Source organism: Atractosteus spatula, chromosome 3, assembly GCF_055471065.1.
Source record: "Atractosteus spatula isolate fAtrSpa1 chromosome 3, fAtrSpa1.hap1, whole genome shotgun sequence".
NCBI lineage: Eukaryota > Metazoa > Chordata > Actinopteri > Semionotiformes > Lepisosteidae > Atractosteus > Atractosteus spatula.
This window is the reverse complement of record NC_142708.1, coordinates 49,400,498-49,418,104: the sequence shown is the minus strand read 5'-3', so window position 1 is coordinate 49,418,104 and position 17,607 is coordinate 49,400,498. Positions and strand designations below refer to the sequence as shown.

The following is a 17,607-nucleotide window of genomic DNA, read 5'->3' as shown; positions in this document are numbered from 1 at the left end:
TGAATGGAAGCATGCAGTAATGTCAGGGAGCAACAGGGCTCCTTCAATCAGTGTGACCTCCCCTGTAAGGCACCTTGGAGCTTTTAGCACATCAGCCGACAAAGCGGGCTGTAAGCGGGCATGTATGTGTCTTGCCCAAAAGCTACAGAGGTCACAGACATGATGCCCAATTGAAATTCCAAATTTTAAAGTAATTTAGCAAAGAAGGTGTATTTCCCAAAGACATATAAATGGTACGACTTTTAAAATAAAAACAAAAATCCAAATAATCCAATCCTCTAACTTCATAGATTCCATCATAAAAAGCAACCTTCTCCTTAAAAGAGAAGAGTCCTTAAAAACTCCTCAAATGCTTTTCTAAATGTTGTGCCACTGTGATGTGCACGTACGGCGTCTTTCTGATGAGGAAGTGCTTCAGGTCCTTGACGACGTCGCCAGATTTCCGGCGCACGTCTAGAAAGAGGTTGGGCCGGTCAAAGCTGGTGCAGGTGATCTGTGGGTTGGCCAGGTGCAGGCTTTTCACGATGTCCTGGCGAATCGAGGGGCTTGCTGTGGCTGTCAGGGCCACAATAGGAACCTGCCCAAGGAAAAGAGCCGGCTCAGAAAACACACAAACAGCACAAAAGGGGTGAATGTCACACAGTACAATCACTGTTGCTGGTCTAAAATTTTAAAAATGAGTTTTCACTGAAATGAATGAAGATTGTACCAAAAGTCAGAAAATACTCATATTTACCAATTAACAACACTAAACAAAAAAGGGTAAACAGTGTAGGAAAAACAAATCCATAGGATTTCCACTTAACTGTATTTAAGTATTAAGTATAAAATTTAAGTATTTACATTTTGTTTAAACAATTTTAACAGTTACCATTCAGAAAGAAACAAATGTTTTCCTACTAGGAAAATGATATTAATTTCTGTTCTATCTGATGTAATTCTAATCAGAGCCACTGCCTTCTTGTTTGTTGGCAGCTTCATGAAAGTGAATTTGCTTATGTGATATCTCAGCATTTCTGATCGACACGTTCTGCTGGGTTTTCAACTGGTTAAAGCTCAGGTGAAAATGATAAATTTACTTACATCAGGAAGTATGTTCTTTAAAAACCCAAGGTTTCTGTAAGCACTCCTGAAGTCATGGCCCCATTCAGAGATACAGTGAGCTTCATCTATTGCTAACAGTGTGATGCCTGGAAGAAACACACACAAACACACAGTGTATTTACGTGGTCACTTCTACAATCAGCATGCACAATATAATCACAGTGAGGAAGCAGAAAGAATATAATGTGCTTGCACACTGGGCTTTATGATGGCGGGTTCGTGGGTGAGTTTAGGCGGTTTGGGCTCTCTCAGTGACAGAGTGACCACTGAAACCCCATGGGTGAGGTTCAGTGAGGTCAGTGTGATCCCAGAGTTCCTAGCTGCGATCTGAGATGTGAAAAACATTGGCTATTCCAAATGAGGATGTACACTTATTATTCACCATTTTTCCAGGATATACTGTATCAACAAAACCTAATACAAAGTTTTCAAAGTTTATTGTTTTACATAAGTGTCACACAATCCAATAATAATAATAATAATAATAATACCACTTTATTAACCTTTTACAATTTCTTGCATTAGGAATTGTCTTTTCACATACCCCAACTTGCTCTCCATGAGACACGCAGACAGGGAGAGAGCCTGGGGTCAGAGCGCAGGGTCAACCATTGTACAGCGCCCCTGAAGCAGTTGGGGTTAAGGGCCTTGCTCAGGGGCCCAACAGAGTAGGATTCCTCTGCTGGCTGCTGGATTTGAACCGGCAACCTTCCAGCCACAGGCGCAGATCCTTAGCCACAGTGCTACCGCTCCCCCCAACCCCGCCCAATACCCCTGTGTCTGTGAAACATTGTGGTGCCTTATGGACACATTTCACAAGTGTATCAAATGTCTTTTCGGAAGCTTTGCACTGGTTGCTCTGTACAGCAAACTACCCAGGCAGAGGAACATGAAAGGAAACAGAACAATTCAACCATGGAAGACACTTAGATTACTGCTGAGTGTAAAAATACAGGAAAATACTCTTCTACCAGTAGAATGCATTGTCTAAAAACCAAACATACTGTGAATTATACTCTGGGTGAAAAAAGCATATGCAATTAATGTTGCATAACACTAATTTTTGTCAGTTACTTATTGACTAAAGAACTTTATCTTCAGGAGCTGCTGCAGTACATCCCGTCATACAACATTGTTATCACTACCTGCCAGAACAGACTTTAAGTGAGGAAAACAAATAGATGTGCAAAGCATATGTGAAAAAGCAGCAATTTCCTGCCGATAGTAACTCTTTTAATGATACAGTGGCAGAACAGTGAAGTAAAAAAAAATTATTAACTTTCACAGCAACTGCCAGTGATCTGAATCTACTGTGCTTAATTAGGTGCTACCTGAGACAGTTCATATATCTTTCTTCACAGCATAAGGAATACATCACATCAAATTTTTTTGTTTGTTTTTTTGGCATTTTACTGTTTAAGCTATGGCATTTAATATGCTGCATGAGGGACTCACTAGTGCAATGTTCTACAAAACACCATGAAGAGGGACCTGTATTTTATTGTGGCAATCCGAAATAAAGAAAAGGCAAACTGTTGATTTACAGTACGTGCTCTTAATTTGTGAGCGTTTGGTTAAACGCAACAGGTGACATGGTGGAGCACTGGTTAGCATTTCTGTCTCACAGCATTAGGGCCCTGGGTTCAGCTCCTGTGGTGCTGTCTGTACGGAGTTTGTATGTTCTCCACCTGTCCGCCTAGGTTTCCTCCTGGTCTGGTTTCACAGTCCAAAGACAGTCTGGTATATTAATTGGTTTCTGTGAAATTTGGCCCTGGTGTGAATGTGTACATGCTAGTGTCTGTGTGTGCCCCAAAATGGACCGGCATTCTGTCCATGTGGTATCCTGCCTTGCACCCGTTAAATTACCAATTAAATCAAATTTGTTCTTGAAGCATTTTAAACCATCCATCCATTTCCAAACTGCTTTATTCAATCCAGGGTCACAGGCCCACTGGAGCCTACACCCCACCACGGTATTTTAAAAATGACTTCATCTCACATTTATAAAAAAGTGCAAATGTTTTTATTTGGGGCTTCAGCACTTTGTTGGGATTGGGCCTGGAAAGCATCCTCCTCTATTTACATCCATTCTTTTAAGACATTATTTTTTAATTTATGCTTTTTGGATTTAGGCTGCATTTTTCAGGAACATGTTTGCTGCTTAAATTGAGAACTACCTAATTTAAACAATTTAAACAATCCACCTTTGTTGGCTTGGATTCCCTGTAATACATCAAGACCTACTGACTGAGAAAATGCCAAGGGCTATATAATTACTCGTGAAAGCAATTTTCTGCTTTCCTGGTTCATTAACTCTGCAATAACCTCTTCTGATGTCCTCACAGGAAAAGGAAAGGTGTCCCATAGACTTCAGACTCGATCAGCGGGGCCACCTACTGAGAGAGCAGGGCAGTTTAAGCATGCACAACGGTTGTGACTTACCGACATCACTGTCAAGCTGTTTGATCAGTGCCGTGTTGCCTGAGCAAAACTCTGGAGTCATGTATACCACTCGAAAATGGCCCCTTCAGACAAGAGATAGCAGATCACCACAAATAACCTCACATTTCACATTATTTTACTGAGGATTTCACAAATGTGACTGACAACCCATACAACTTCATATTAAAGCATACTGACAACTCGCTTTGAAAACAATGCACACACAGTATGAAAACAAAAAAAAACGCACATGCAAAAAAACAGGAAAGGGGGATACTGAAAAAGAGTCCTGATGTGAGAAATATTATCTGAGCATGCTGTCACAGTTGTAGACCTAGAAAAAATTAATTTAGCTGTATGTCTTTGCAAACCAGTTTCTGTAAATGAACTCAAGTAAACTGCAGTTTACGGTTATCCCCATCTCCATCCGTCTTTAAAAAAAGATTTTATAGCTGTGGTTAGACCTATTAAGAAGTCAAGCCAAACACATAATCACAGCCGCAATGCACCAAAGCACTCTATTATAAGACACTCCAAACACATGTACAGATAAGTACCAGGTATAGGTTGGAGTGGATTGGGTGAAATCTTCATATGGAACTCAAGGCAAGGTTTTGCACACATTTTATATGCAAATTGTGATGCTCATTGCTTTAAAAGGAAGTTGCCGGAGCACTGGGATTCAAAGGCATTAGGATTAAACTCAATAAAACAGCTTCTGCGACTTGACTGGTACTGCACCACCTGACCAATGTCAGGTCTGAACAGACGATATAGTTTTAAAAACTGCCTGCCCAGGAATTTCAATGAAATTTAACTGAAATTGATTTTTAAAAGAATTGGGATCCGAGTACGGTATCCTCATGACTAAGCTTTCATTTTGGAAGAAGCTACTTGTAAAATTCTTTTAAGTAATGCACTGAGTGGCCTCTAAAATAGAAAGTTCATATGCAAATGGTAATTATACGTCAATGGTTGAAATCAGGGGACATATTTTCCAGTCATGAATGTCTGTAACAATCAACTTTTCGCTTCATCTGCTTTCTTGAAATTGATTTCCTGAGATATTTCAAAAAACATCTGAGCAATTCTTGTACCAAAAATTATAACAACTGACCACCAAATGGGGTATAGGCTTATTTTCATTTTTATAGATTGGATACTAATGATAATCAAATCTATGACAATCATTATACCTACACTATTATCCTCTCATATCTGTTAATAATAAATAATATGGTATATCCAATGACAACAACTCACCAGAACTTACCTTTTTAAATCCATAAAGACATTGTCTGTCTGAGCTGATCCAAGGAAACATGCTGGAATGTTAGACATCCTGAAAAAAAAACAGGACATGCCTTTGATCTATCTGATCTTAAACTTCTGATGTTTTCTGGAATATACACTCTAAACCATGATATAACCTAGATGTTCTGTCATCTATTTTAAACTATAACTCTAAAATTAAAGTTGGAATATCCAGCTACAAAGGCTTGCCTCCTCACAATGTCATACAAAAGTAATATGTTGGACTACAGCTTTAGCCATGAGTAACTACAAAAAACTCACCTTATTCACACACTTACTTCTAAGACAAGGTTTTCCATTAAAGGCATTCAGAACAAACCCTTGGGGAATAACTTATAATTGGTTGGCTAAATGAATTTAAACTTTATTAAAATTATTAAAATTATGAAATTAAATTTGCAATTATATCCATATTTTATATGTTAAAGGCTAAAATCATTGATTGGGAGGCAAACTAGTATTTAAACAGTAGCCGGCCACCTGTCTTAAAGTGTCTTTAATTCAACAGGAGTCTTGTACCACCTGGTGGTAATTTTCCACCATGCCCACCTCAGGTGGTTCAAGACTACATAAGCTGTGATCTGGCAGTGCTGGAGAGCACAGTCATAGAGTTTGCCACTTTTCAAGCTTTATCCCGAGTTCTTTTTGTTTCTGGACCCTTTGCCCTGACTTCATTCTCTGGATTATATTCTGGTGCTCTGTACTGCGTCTCTTGGTTTTAGAACTTTCTTGTCCCTGTTTACAGCTCTGGACTGCGTTTGCCTGGACCACGCTTGCCTGTTCTCGCATTTACTGCGTCAGCCTGTCTCTACTGCTTGCTCTGTGCTCCCGCAGCTTCATGCCTGTCAGACACGTTTAGCAGCCTTCTCTTGAGGTTACGTTATGGACACAATCTGCTGCCTTTCTCTTGTAAGGGCAGCGGACACACTACAAATCCAGATTGGTCCATCACTTGAAAAAGTTGGCTATGCAAAAGCAATTTTTTCTGCCTTGTTATTATTAGGTATCCATAAGACCCTCACCACTTCTGTGAGCTATCTTAGACCAACTCTGCTCAAAACTACCAGTCATGTGTCAATGAGGCTAAACCATCTGATAATAAGTCCAGTGGTGTTTGCAGAAGTCATAAGAAATGTGGGCCATACAAAATAATAGTATAAGTGTACTTTTTGCTCTGTATCTTTTACAACAGTGGTAAGGTGCAAGACATTTACAAAAAAAAAACAATTAAACCCCACAGCTCCTGGAGTAACACAAAATAAAGGCGACAGGCCACTCACTTCAGCTGAAGCACTTGGTCCTCCATGAGAGCAATGAGAGGAGAGATGACAATGCCAACTCCTCCACAGTACACTGGGGGGAACTGAAAGCACAAGCTCTTCCCATAACCTTTGCAGAACAAAAACAGCAGTCCAGCTGAGTAACAGCACAGTAAAAGCATGTTGAATTAGGAGATTTCAGAGAAGGAGTTAACTTTCCACCATGGGAACTCAAATATTTGTGATTATTTGAGGAACTGTTTATCAGACAAGGACACAAAATAGATTTCTCCTGAAAGGGTATTTTGTTTTCATTTTGCCGGAAGTTAAAAGGAAAGCAGTTTGGGTATCTATCAAAGACAGCAAAAAACACTTACAATTTTGCACCCTGAAACAGTTTCCCAGGCACCTGAGCATTACAATATCCATCAGACATGCCTATGCATCTAAATGTGCAGTACACAGTCTTTGAAACTTCTGTGCAATGTTCAATTGCAAAGACTGAGTGCAAAATTACAGCCAAAACCTGCAACCTGTCAATGTTTTGCAAGGTCTTTGAAATGTATTAAGCAGAAGACAGGTCAAGCTATGGATACATTATGTATTTTGACACGGCTCCTTAAAGAAGATAATGAAATACAAGCAGGAATTCAATGAAGAGCCTATATGAAACACTTAAATAAATTATACATATACAGAAGCTTGCAAACTATCCATACCCTTCCTATGGTGTATTCAGACTGTGAACTTAATATTTCCTGTATGCCACTCTGGCAGCAATTAACAGCCACATTCCCCCCTGACTTTACACACTGGCTCGGAGCAATTTTTGCACCTTATTCTTTGCAGATCTGCACAAGCTCTCTGAATTTGCTTTGGGATCACTTATGGGCTGTAGTTTTCACATCTTCCCCCAGATACCTACTAGAATTTAAGTTGCAACTTTGACAGGGATACGCAGACATTCAGTTTTATATTCTTTTGTATTTTTGTTTTAAGTTTTAGGTTTGAAGCAGTTTTCCAGTAAGAATTATCAGTCCTTTGGTCCTTTTGTAACTACGACATAATGCTGCCACCTATGCTTCATAATAGGGATAGTGTCAACCAAGTGATGTACTAGATTGCGCCAGATTGCTTTAATTTTAGACTAGAAAGTTCCCATTTCATCTTGTCTGACCATAAAACATTTTGCAAAATACCTGCAGTATCACTTAGGTGCTCTGTTTGCAAACCCCATGCAAGATTTAAAATGTTTTTTTAAGTTCAATACAAGCTCCCTGTCTGAAAGATATTGTTGACCCATGGAAATTTTCTCCTATCTCAGCCACAGAACTCTGTAACTCTGAACTAATGACAACTCAAATTTACCATGCTCAAAGAACATTATGGGTCTTAGAGACTGAAATGTTTTTAGACTCTTCTCCTGATACAATATAATCCCTGAGTTGTTCTGAAAGTTCATTGGTCTGCATGGCTGAATCTTTGATTGAAATGCACTACCTCACTGAGGGACCTCACAGAGACAGGTGTTTTTATTCTGAAATAATGAGATCCACTATCATTGCACACTGGCAGAGGCCCTAATTGTGTGGCTCATTGAGGTAATTTTGCGCAACGAAATTAATTTTGGCTTGCCTTTGCAAAGGGTGTGAACACTTAAACAATCGAGATCTTACTATTATTTATATTATCTATTTAGTTCTTTGTGTTTGATTTTTGAATATGTGGTGGAGATTGTCTATATAACATACTGTATATTAAATCCTACTTCAAAGTGTCCTTACTGCAAACTTTAAAAGCTTCAAAATGTGAAAACTTTTGCAAAGCACATTATATAATAAATGACAAACCTCATACAGTATACTGCAAGCTAAAGGTCTCATTTATATATATACTGTATATTGTATATATTGTGGCTATAAAATGTGCCTTTCTGCTACTTAATTTAAGAACAGTTTCTAGTTTTGTGGATTTAACCACTAACACCATTTTCCACCTCACCAAAAGGAGTGAACACATACTAAGATAAATGAATTTCCAGTGATAAGTACATCTGAACTATTCTGTGGATGGAAGAGCAAAACAGCAAGCAAGTGCAACTGCAATTCTGAGATCCATATTCATTAAACACTTCAGCACTAGAAAAGACTATAAAACAGTAGGGACATGTAGGATACTTTTCCATAGGTCCTGAATGCACCCTATTCTCCATTCTGTAATATCTCCATTCTGTACATTGTAAACATAATTGATATTTTGTCAATTGTCATTATTCAGGAAACACGGCTCACCTGTTGCCATGACAACAAGGTTATCTCTCCTTTCCTGAAGCACTGAGTGAATCACTTTCCATTGTACTCTGAAAGTAAACAAAATCCATTTTCATTTCTTATACAGAGTACAAGAAGGATTACCCAGAGAGATAAGACCCAACCGAACATCACCAGAAGTATTTGCAAACTTTTATATAACACCTACCGGAAACAGTAGTCACTTTCTACACAACACAGATGTGCCAATGAAGTGTTCAAAAGCCAATTGTGAGAGATCAGGAAACAAAACTTAATGAAGTTAAGATGTAAAAGGCCTTAATTGATTTTTTTAACTAACGAATGCCAAACTACAGAAAACGAACACAAAAATTTGCTCTGCTATGCAAAATGTCTTATACATCTATTACAATACAGTACACATACATTAATTACATCAACAAATGGCTCAAAGCTTTCACTAGGGATTTCTACTATTATTACAATTTAATTCACCCTGATCAAAATTTGAAAACCTGACTACGGCTCAAGGAAAACTACACATGAGCAGGCAATAGGAAATGTTGTAGCAGCCAATCCATCACATTTACCAATCTAATCTGCTGCAGGATTCATTGAATTCATTGTCAGGCGCCCCTTGTTTATACATCATTTGCTCCGCTGTACTCATCCAAAAAGCTGCAAGGCTACTTTATGTCCAACAAAGTACAGGTCTGTCAGGATTAACTGTTAGCTCAATATATCTTCAACAGAAGATTTCCAAGGAATTGTGATTTTACAAAAAGACAAATTGAAAGAAAGACAGAAAATGTAAAATATCAGTGTTAAATAATTGATAAAAGCACAGCAGACAAAACAAAGAGGGAACTGAAATTAAAAACAAATAACAAAAGTGAACTTTTTAATTCTATATTAAATGGAGTGGAAACTGACATACTCTTAGTGAACTAGACAACAGTCAGCCATAACTGTCACTGAATTGGCATTGGATTAGCATCATATATTTTTTTTGAAAGTGTGAAAGACAGGGAAAGTATGTATGGAGTTAACTAGTATTATCTATTTTTTAAACACCTGCAAGAAATTTGTTTAGTCAGTCTTCAGACCTGTTTTCCAGACACATAAAAATACAAATAAAAAATGTCATTAAATCAAGAACTGAAATAAAATCATTTCTGATTTACCTGTGGCTAATGTTTCAAGGTTTCAATGATAAAGTGCAAAACCCTGGAGAACAGCCACCGAAAACTGAAATGCAACAGCAGTGACAGTGCCTTCTAAAAGTATTGGAAAAGTGAAGTCTAAACTGGGATTGTCACTAGGACATCGAATAATCATTTTTAAACTGATGATGTTGAAGGAGCAAAACTACTGAAACAATTGGCTGACAGCTGGTCAAGTGTTTGATGTTGGAAAAATAGGCACTCGAAAGACTTGCGATAATCATTTTTACTTATCTTCAACACTTGGAGTTAGTAGTTAATAGTCAGGATGAAAACCAAAGCATTTTATATTTAGACAAGCAGGCAATTTAGTAGCCATAAAGACCAGAGAACAAACTTGGGCATACTAATATTAACAGTATGTAATAAGTTGATGAAGAAAGAAACCACAGCTACATTATAACTACCAATCAGTCAAGCCTGGGTCAGCCAAGAAAAACATACTAAACTGACAGAAATTGACAAGAGCTGTCAAGGAAACCCCTAAAATTGCTGTCCTAAAATCGCCAACAGCCTCCAGAGCACTGTGGAGCAAGTATCAAAATCCATAGTTTGTACTGTACAGGAAACCTCTCGTTAGCAAGTCCTATCAGAATTTACAGACAGATAAGGCCATGGTTTGAGCACACTGGACCCCAATAACTGGCTCACTCATCGTTATTGATGTACTGTAACTAGTGACGGCAGCAGCAGAATCAGTTTTATTGTTTGCAGAAACATTCTTCCAGTCTTCACACTGAAGCACACGGTGATAACTTAGGAGTATCTGTAGAATTTTGTTTTCACTTTGACATTATAGAGTGTTTTGTATCGATCGATGGCAAAAAATCCCATGTAAATACTTTCTGACCCAAACTACACAATAAAATGTGGAAAAGTCCAAGGGGTGTGAATATTTTTTATACCCACTGTGCAGATTTTGATGTTGACCAGCAGCCCGGTCTCTCATAAAGGTTAACAAATTGATACAGTGCTCGCATGATGCATTTCAAATTTACACTAGATTTAAGTTTAAGTTTCAAACTTCTTAATGATGATCATGATTTTTGTTGCTTGTTCCTGATAGCTATATTTTGTTTTCATGTTCTTCACAATTTTTAAAAGGGAGATTTGCATCTATTCTTTAATAAACCAGTCATAAAAAGCTTTTAATTAACTAGTGGTATATAAAATTGCATTTTGTACTTAGCAGAACTACAAGTCTGATGAGTGTGCCATTATCAAGTTGGTGTCAATTAGTTTCTACTGATTTACCATGTATATTTATATAATGTGTGGATTGTGTTTGTTACTTAATGCCTAATGCAAATTTTCTTATCAAAAGAAACAGTTGGTTTTTACTGATGAAGTTTCAGGAAGTGTTGTAATAAATTGTGGATACATTATTAACTATTTGTATTACATCTTCAATTTTTGTTTCTCTAAACCCATCCATGCAGTTAAGCTGTTTGGGAAATAACATGCAAAAATACTTGCATTGTTTAAGATCAATACTCACGGTTTGAAACTGGAATGGCCAAAATAAGTCTTCAGGCATTTAATTTGCTTGGAGTTTGGTTCAGGGAGAGAAGGATCTAGAGGAAACATGAATGTGGATTCAATCCAACATGTCAACAACAGAAAAAAAATATTCACAGCTGCTTCTGTTACTTGAAGCCAAAAGATTAAGATTCACACCAGACTGTAACCATTACACTTCAGTGTACTGAAAGAGCTTTTTCCTTCTGTGAAGGATTTATAAGACATATGTGATTTAAGTAAGGTTCAAAAATCAATAATTTAATCACAGTTGAATTCTATCCTCTTTATTTTTGTGCTTTGAGCCCAAGAATTTATAGACAAGAATGGTTTTCAATAACCCAGTAAACACTGACATTTTAAAGCCAGTTTTCACAAGCAGACAACAGATATCAAAATGCCTTTTGATAATCCCACTACATCTAATAATGCATACACTGAAACAAACCTACTGAAAAATCTGTAGAATTCGATTAAGTCAAACAGAATTTACCAGGATGTTCTATGTACCAAATTCAATACTCTTCAAACAAAGAGTAGTCAAATGACTGAAGCAAACAATTACCAAACTCCTCCTCCTCTTCCTCAATGCCTTCATCATCCTCCTCCTCCTCCTTGACCGTTATGGTATCTGTCTGCTCTCTGCTCTGGTCACCTCCACACAGTTCACTGTCCAAACATTTCCCCCTGTCCATCTCATCCATACACTGGGAACAGAAGAATCCATATCAGAAACAAAGTGATGAGAGCCAGACTTTTCACAAAACAACATAATAATTAACAGAGATCAGCTTGCCCGTAAATGGCGTTATGATGATTTTGTACTTCAAAGCCTGATTTAAACAAGATGTCCACAAACTAAAAGCTCCAATGACTAGTGGTGAGCCTGTGACAAATACAGCATTTGCACATCCTTCAGTACCTGAAGCATTTCACGTTCCAGCTCTTCATCACTTTCAACAACAAAGGACAGGTCAGCGCCTTCGTCCACTGCCGCCTAATCATGGAAATAATGGTTGTTACAGGTTGTGACTGGGCTACATGTTTCTAGTACGCAAATACTTTCTGCTGTGATTTCCTTTGGTTACAAAAGCTTTGGGCAATGCAGCACAGATGAGAGTACTCATAAACATTCAAACCACAGAGTCGCAGTCATGCTGGCCATAAACGATAATGCAAGACACTGAGAAACACACTGGTGCAAATTCTCCCAGAGGAGAAACTGACGATAAGTGAGAGTGGGATTATGAAGAGCAAGGATGTGATAGCATTTGGCAAAACTATTTCACCACTATAGAAACAAAAGTACACCCAGTGTGTTTCTTTCCCTCTTTATTTACTCCATCTACTTACGTCAACAACACCTTATAGAAAACTCCTACCGCAGACTCCACGCAGCATCCTATGGGATTCCCTTACCTGGTGCTCCATTATAGACTCTTCTCCCATAGCTTTCTGCATAGCCTGCCTCTCCAGCTCATCAAGCTCGTACTCAGAAATGTCCAGGGACATGACGCATTCCCTAGAAGCTGACTTACAATCTTGAGGCTTGCTCTCAGCTTCCGCTGGTTCTACGTCACCTGAAGAAAGTTTGACGGGCTTCACAATCGAATGACTGAGATCGTGGGCTCCAGGTATTCCCTGTTCAAAGGCAGCTCTTTGGGTCTTGCCGTCAGGTTTCTGAGTGTCCTCGATGCTGCAGGTTTCCTCTCTGCACAATTCGGGATCATGTTCTTCTTCTGTTGTAACCTGAGAACTGCCCCCAAACACCAGCCGTCTTAAAGCCCCCAGTTTCTCAGCCATACCGTCCACAAGCTCGGCAGCACTGGGTATGCCAATCAACAGAGAGAGAGTATAACAACATTTGAAAAAACAATAGTCACAAAGTGCAGAACACTCTTGTTGCAAAGAAAACTTGACTGGCATTTGATTAGAGCTCCTTAATTTCCATCTCAGATCAATCAATGTCAGGAAGACATAAAAACTGGTCTGCTGTTTACAAAACAAATTCTGCTACTTCTATATTAAAGATCAAGTGAAGACATGCTGTGAAACAATTAAACTTTTTTAAAGGAAGAGGCAAAACATTCATGTTCCATTGATCTGTGAGGTCTCTTATTTCTTATGATTTCCTGTGGTAATCCTTTCAATTCAATTTCAAATGCCAGTAATTTCAAGAAGCATTCACTGTTCATTGCACAGGTGAGTTGTTAGGCAATAATGAGAAAACATCAATGTAAAACTGTTCCATATTCCAAACAAAACACATAGTGCAATAGATATTTTTAACCTCACTTCTGTTTCCATCAATCACAACATGTTTGTGTTTGAATATCATGTTTGAAAAAATTAAGTGATGTACTGTATATGCAACAGTTTATGAAAGTGTCAAACCTTTTTGTGTCACTGATTTTATCAGGAATCTGGCCAGCCAGCTCCTGAATTTCACTGGAGAACTGCATGAGCTTTTCCTTGATATCCAGATGCAACTTTATCCCACCTATTAGGAGACACGTAATGAAACATAAGAAAATTAAACATTTTGCATGCTTGAGTCACAGACTGACTATGTCAGAATAACTCATATCCCTCCATAAAACAGTATTCAAATCCCATTATTTATTGACACTCATTCAGCTTCTGCATTTTAAGAAGACTCAAAATATATGTTAAACATAAAAACACAAAATAAACTACAATATGAAACAATGTAAACAATTCAGCAGTTACAAGTAAAAGGACAGCTGGATAAGGAAGTGCTGTTAAGCATTTTAATGCATGACATTCCATCTGGGTGCTATTCACACACTGAACAATTTCACCCGAGTTCTAACAAAAAGGCTCTGATTTGTGAGAATGTTTAATTTGGCCCCATTTTGGTCTTTTATAACTGACATTGTGTCTTTGCCACTGTTCCTAAATATCTGGAAAACAACAAGATAACATAACAAAGAGCCGCACAAAACCCAAAGAACCATTTAATGCAACATGAAACTGTAGGTAATACGAGCTAATCATTTTCATTCTCTTTATTCTAAAGCATGAATATTCATTTTCCACTGATCACTGATTGGATGTTTGGCACCTTAGTTCTGAAAACAATTCAATAACAAAGGCATCTTCCTACTGTATTTTTCAGCTATTGTTAAAACGTGTTAAAATGTTTCTAGCAATAAAAATGACCAAATGGATTAATACACTGTTTAAAGATTGTAATGTGTAATTACATTGTGGCTTAAAATAAAATGAAAATCATTGAAAATGAATGCCAGTTATTCAGTTACCCACTTCTAGTATAATATGGATATAAGCGTCTTCACAGCAGTTGAATAAGATGTGTATCATTTTCACCTTAGTCCTTCCATTCCAAATTCATTTCTGGCACCAAAAAAAACCATTTCTAAGAAATAGTTTTTCCAAACTCACAACAGATATCAGCTTCGAAGCTGTTGCAGTTAAAAAATGTCAGTGTGAAACTTAACAGACAATGATTACATAGTATGCTTTTTGTCTCGCTGCAATTCAAAGTGACTTTTTTAGATATAATTCATTTTATGTTGAAGTTTTAGTCTATGCCAAAAGATCTTAGTCTTAGGAAATCCAGGAGCACATAAGATTGGTTTATATTTTAGGATTTGCTTAATTAAACTTGATAAATGAATTATAAAATGACTGTTAATATCTATTATACACTTTATGCTACACTAGGGTTAGGTGTATAGGTTAGGTGTGGCTCTGGTCAGGATAAGGGTTTTGTTACTAACATACTGTACAATTAGCCTACAGCAGAAGTGTGTTTCATTACATGACTGTAATGAACACACACACACATTACATTACATCACTGTGAATACTTTAGTAATATATTCCATCTATAAATGGCATTAACAACCTCTAATTTAAAGCATTACCAAAGGCTGTGTGCCTTTGTACACAAATGTACAATGTAGATTAAGAAGATACAGAGTAATAATATTTGGCATTTTGCATTTTTCTGTTACAATATTAAGGCTCTATATTACAGAACACCGTTCTTGGAAATAGACCACAATGAGTGAAACCCACGGTGGTATTCTAACTTACCAGAATCCATTTTCTCCAGCTTTTTATAGATAATGAGTCCAGCCTGATCACACAAAAAGAAATTTTATGTTAACCTCATATACTGTACATCTTACAGATATTTGAATCCTTTCCTCTTAGTGGCATTCCCATGCATTAAAAGACATGAACATAAACACGTTGCTCAGATAAAAACATGAAGCAGTGTTGTTGGTAGTGTTTGTTTCAATCTAGAATCAACAATATTTTTCTATTTTATGTTATTCAAAATTATTATTTTAAGTGTTTTTCAATGTAACTCCCAACCACTCCTGCTCAACATTGGGAAGATGAGGACCCAGACGTGCAGTCCTCAAATATGCCCGTCTCTTTGAGTCTGGTGTTGCTGCAAGGTCGCAGGTCTGGCCCTAGGAGTCATTGCTGTGTCCAGCTGTGTGCCGCTACATGAGAAACATTGGCCCCAGTTGACTAGAAGCTTGGCTCAGTCTCAAATGTGGCCCATAGGGGCCACAGAGTTAAATGAGCACTCTACACAAGACTGAACATTTTATGCCAGTTCCTCTAGGCGCCATTCTTTGTCATTAATTAATTTCATGTAATAAAACAAAATTGGGCATCATTAGAAAGGGATGAATACTTTCGTAAGGCACCGCATAAATTCCAACCACAACTAAAAAGAAGTGGATGGATATAATCTTCTCCAGATCTGTGTTTTCTCAAGTCAGATCAGAAAAGAGAACAGTAAACATGCCAGACTGCATAAACTCACATAGGCATCGGTTGCTGCATATTTCTTCTGGTCCTCGGCTAGAATAAAGTCATCCCACCTGCTGCAGCGAACAGACTTATCTTTAAGAAGCTGCTTTTGGAACAGGTGCTTCACGAGGCTGTCCAGACTCCACTTTTCCAGACATCTGAGCTGCACCAAGTAACATATCAAAATAAAAAAAACATTGTAGCCCTTTAACCAAAGGCAGGTCAGGATTAGTGAAAACTGCCATTTCAACTAACGATTTGTTATCCTTGTAATTGCTATTGGACACAAAATATTTACAGTAGATCTACAGTAGGAAAGTAACTTAAAGCTTCCTTCCAAAGAAGAAATAAGTTTGTTTCATTTAATGTAATTCAAACAGTTTTTACTTAGATTATAAAAAGGGAAATCCTGCAGTCCTTAAACTGCATCTTATAATGCAATGGAGTGTTTTTGCTAAAGAAGCTGCAGCAGACAAATTGAAGGAAAATACAGGGTTCTCTTAAAATAAAACAATAAAATTATAGGGGAGAATGTTAAGCACACCCACCCACTATTGAAAATAACTACAGGGACAAAGGTAAGGTCACAAAGTCTCAAACCTGTAGACTTTTACAGATTATTGATAATAATACCAAATCCAAACCAAAAAAATTATAAATGCACACCTACTTTTTTGTTAGCTAAATCTCCAAGTTCCACAGTGCTCTTTATTTTGATGTCAAAGTCACTCATTAGTTTCCACATGTCTCCATCTATTCCAACCCCTACTTTTCTGATAGTTTCATCTTGGAGCAACCTCTTCAGGCCAGCAGGAAATCCTGAAAAGTGCTGGCATGTTAATACTCAGCTTATGACATGAAGTCATGAAGACATCCAGTATACTACAAACATGGCAGTTCTAACAAGAGAATCAAATCTATGGGTAGATCACAAAAACCTGACGTTTGGGCAACCAAAAGAATTCTATGGAAAGTTTCTGTAAAAATTCTGACAACAGTAAAAATATAAGTAACAATCGTAGCACAGTGGCATAATAAGATCAACATCTTACATAATCCTTTGCTTAAATAGAGGAGTTTTGCTCATATACATTGCGTGTAGCGATAACTCAGGGGGCTAAACCATTTTATCAAAAGCAGAAAAGCTTACAGGAGCACCTTAAACTTTCTAAAAACTGTGACTTATTTTTTTCACACCATGATGTAATGCAGGACAAGAGGTAAACATTTGAGGACAAGCTGATCCCCTAAAAAATGTACATTCAGACACGTTTCTGCTCCAGCAGCTATAGTTCACATACAGCACAGCCTGAAAGTTGTTTCCCACTAACTAGTTCAATGAATTCAGACAGATACAATGTTGCTTGCTTCCTATTTGGTTTGGTTTAGGCGTGTGCAGACAAATAGCGCCCTAAATGACTGTACCAACCTGCCATAGAAGAAATGTGAAAAAGGTAGCACTTCTCCTCTGATGGACACAGCTGAACCATGGCCACTTTCTTCATTTTCCCCTTGATGAAGCTTGGTGGCCATTCTATATCAAACCCTACAGCTGATCCTGGGGTGAGGCCAGTTCTGAATCACAGCAAATGCAAATCAACCAGATGCACCGAAGTAAGAATTTTCAAAAGGCAGCAAAGCCCTTCGGCAGTTTTTGCA

The 17,607-nt window shown here is 37.7% G+C and overlaps 1 protein-coding gene across 2 annotated transcripts in view; it reads right to left on the bottom strand.

Annotated features, from left to right (window-relative positions):
* The window catches only part of wrn (WRN RecQ like helicase), a 54,723-nt gene that overhangs the window by 33,365 nt on the left and 3,751 nt on the right, over nucleotides 1–17,607 (bottom strand). The window contains exons 5-19 of one of the 2 annotated variants that reach the window (XM_088910026.1): nucleotides 17,378–17,523; nucleotides 16,619–16,767; nucleotides 15,962–16,111; nucleotides 15,214–15,256; nucleotides 13,525–13,630; nucleotides 12,550–12,955; nucleotides 12,053–12,127; nucleotides 11,696–11,837; nucleotides 11,111–11,186; nucleotides 8,411–8,478; nucleotides 6,141–6,249; nucleotides 4,820–4,888; nucleotides 3,547–3,629; nucleotides 1,084–1,190; nucleotides 390–577 (exon numbers count right to left, since the gene is read on the bottom strand). In XM_088910026.1, coding sequence (XP_088766152.1) covers nucleotides 390–577; nucleotides 1,084–1,190; nucleotides 3,547–3,629; nucleotides 4,820–4,888; nucleotides 6,141–6,249; nucleotides 8,411–8,478; nucleotides 11,111–11,186; nucleotides 11,696–11,837; nucleotides 12,053–12,127; nucleotides 12,550–12,955; nucleotides 13,525–13,630; nucleotides 15,214–15,256; nucleotides 15,962–16,111; nucleotides 16,619–16,767; nucleotides 17,378–17,523 — 1,917 coding nt within the window. The remainder of the gene's footprint in view (nucleotides 1–389; nucleotides 578–1,083; nucleotides 1,191–3,546; nucleotides 3,630–4,819; nucleotides 4,889–6,140; nucleotides 6,250–8,410; nucleotides 8,479–11,110; nucleotides 11,187–11,695; nucleotides 11,838–12,052; nucleotides 12,128–12,549; nucleotides 12,956–13,524; nucleotides 13,631–15,213; nucleotides 15,257–15,961; nucleotides 16,112–16,618; nucleotides 16,768–17,377; nucleotides 17,524–17,607) is intronic. The other variant, XM_088910028.1, reaches the window with a different exon arrangement.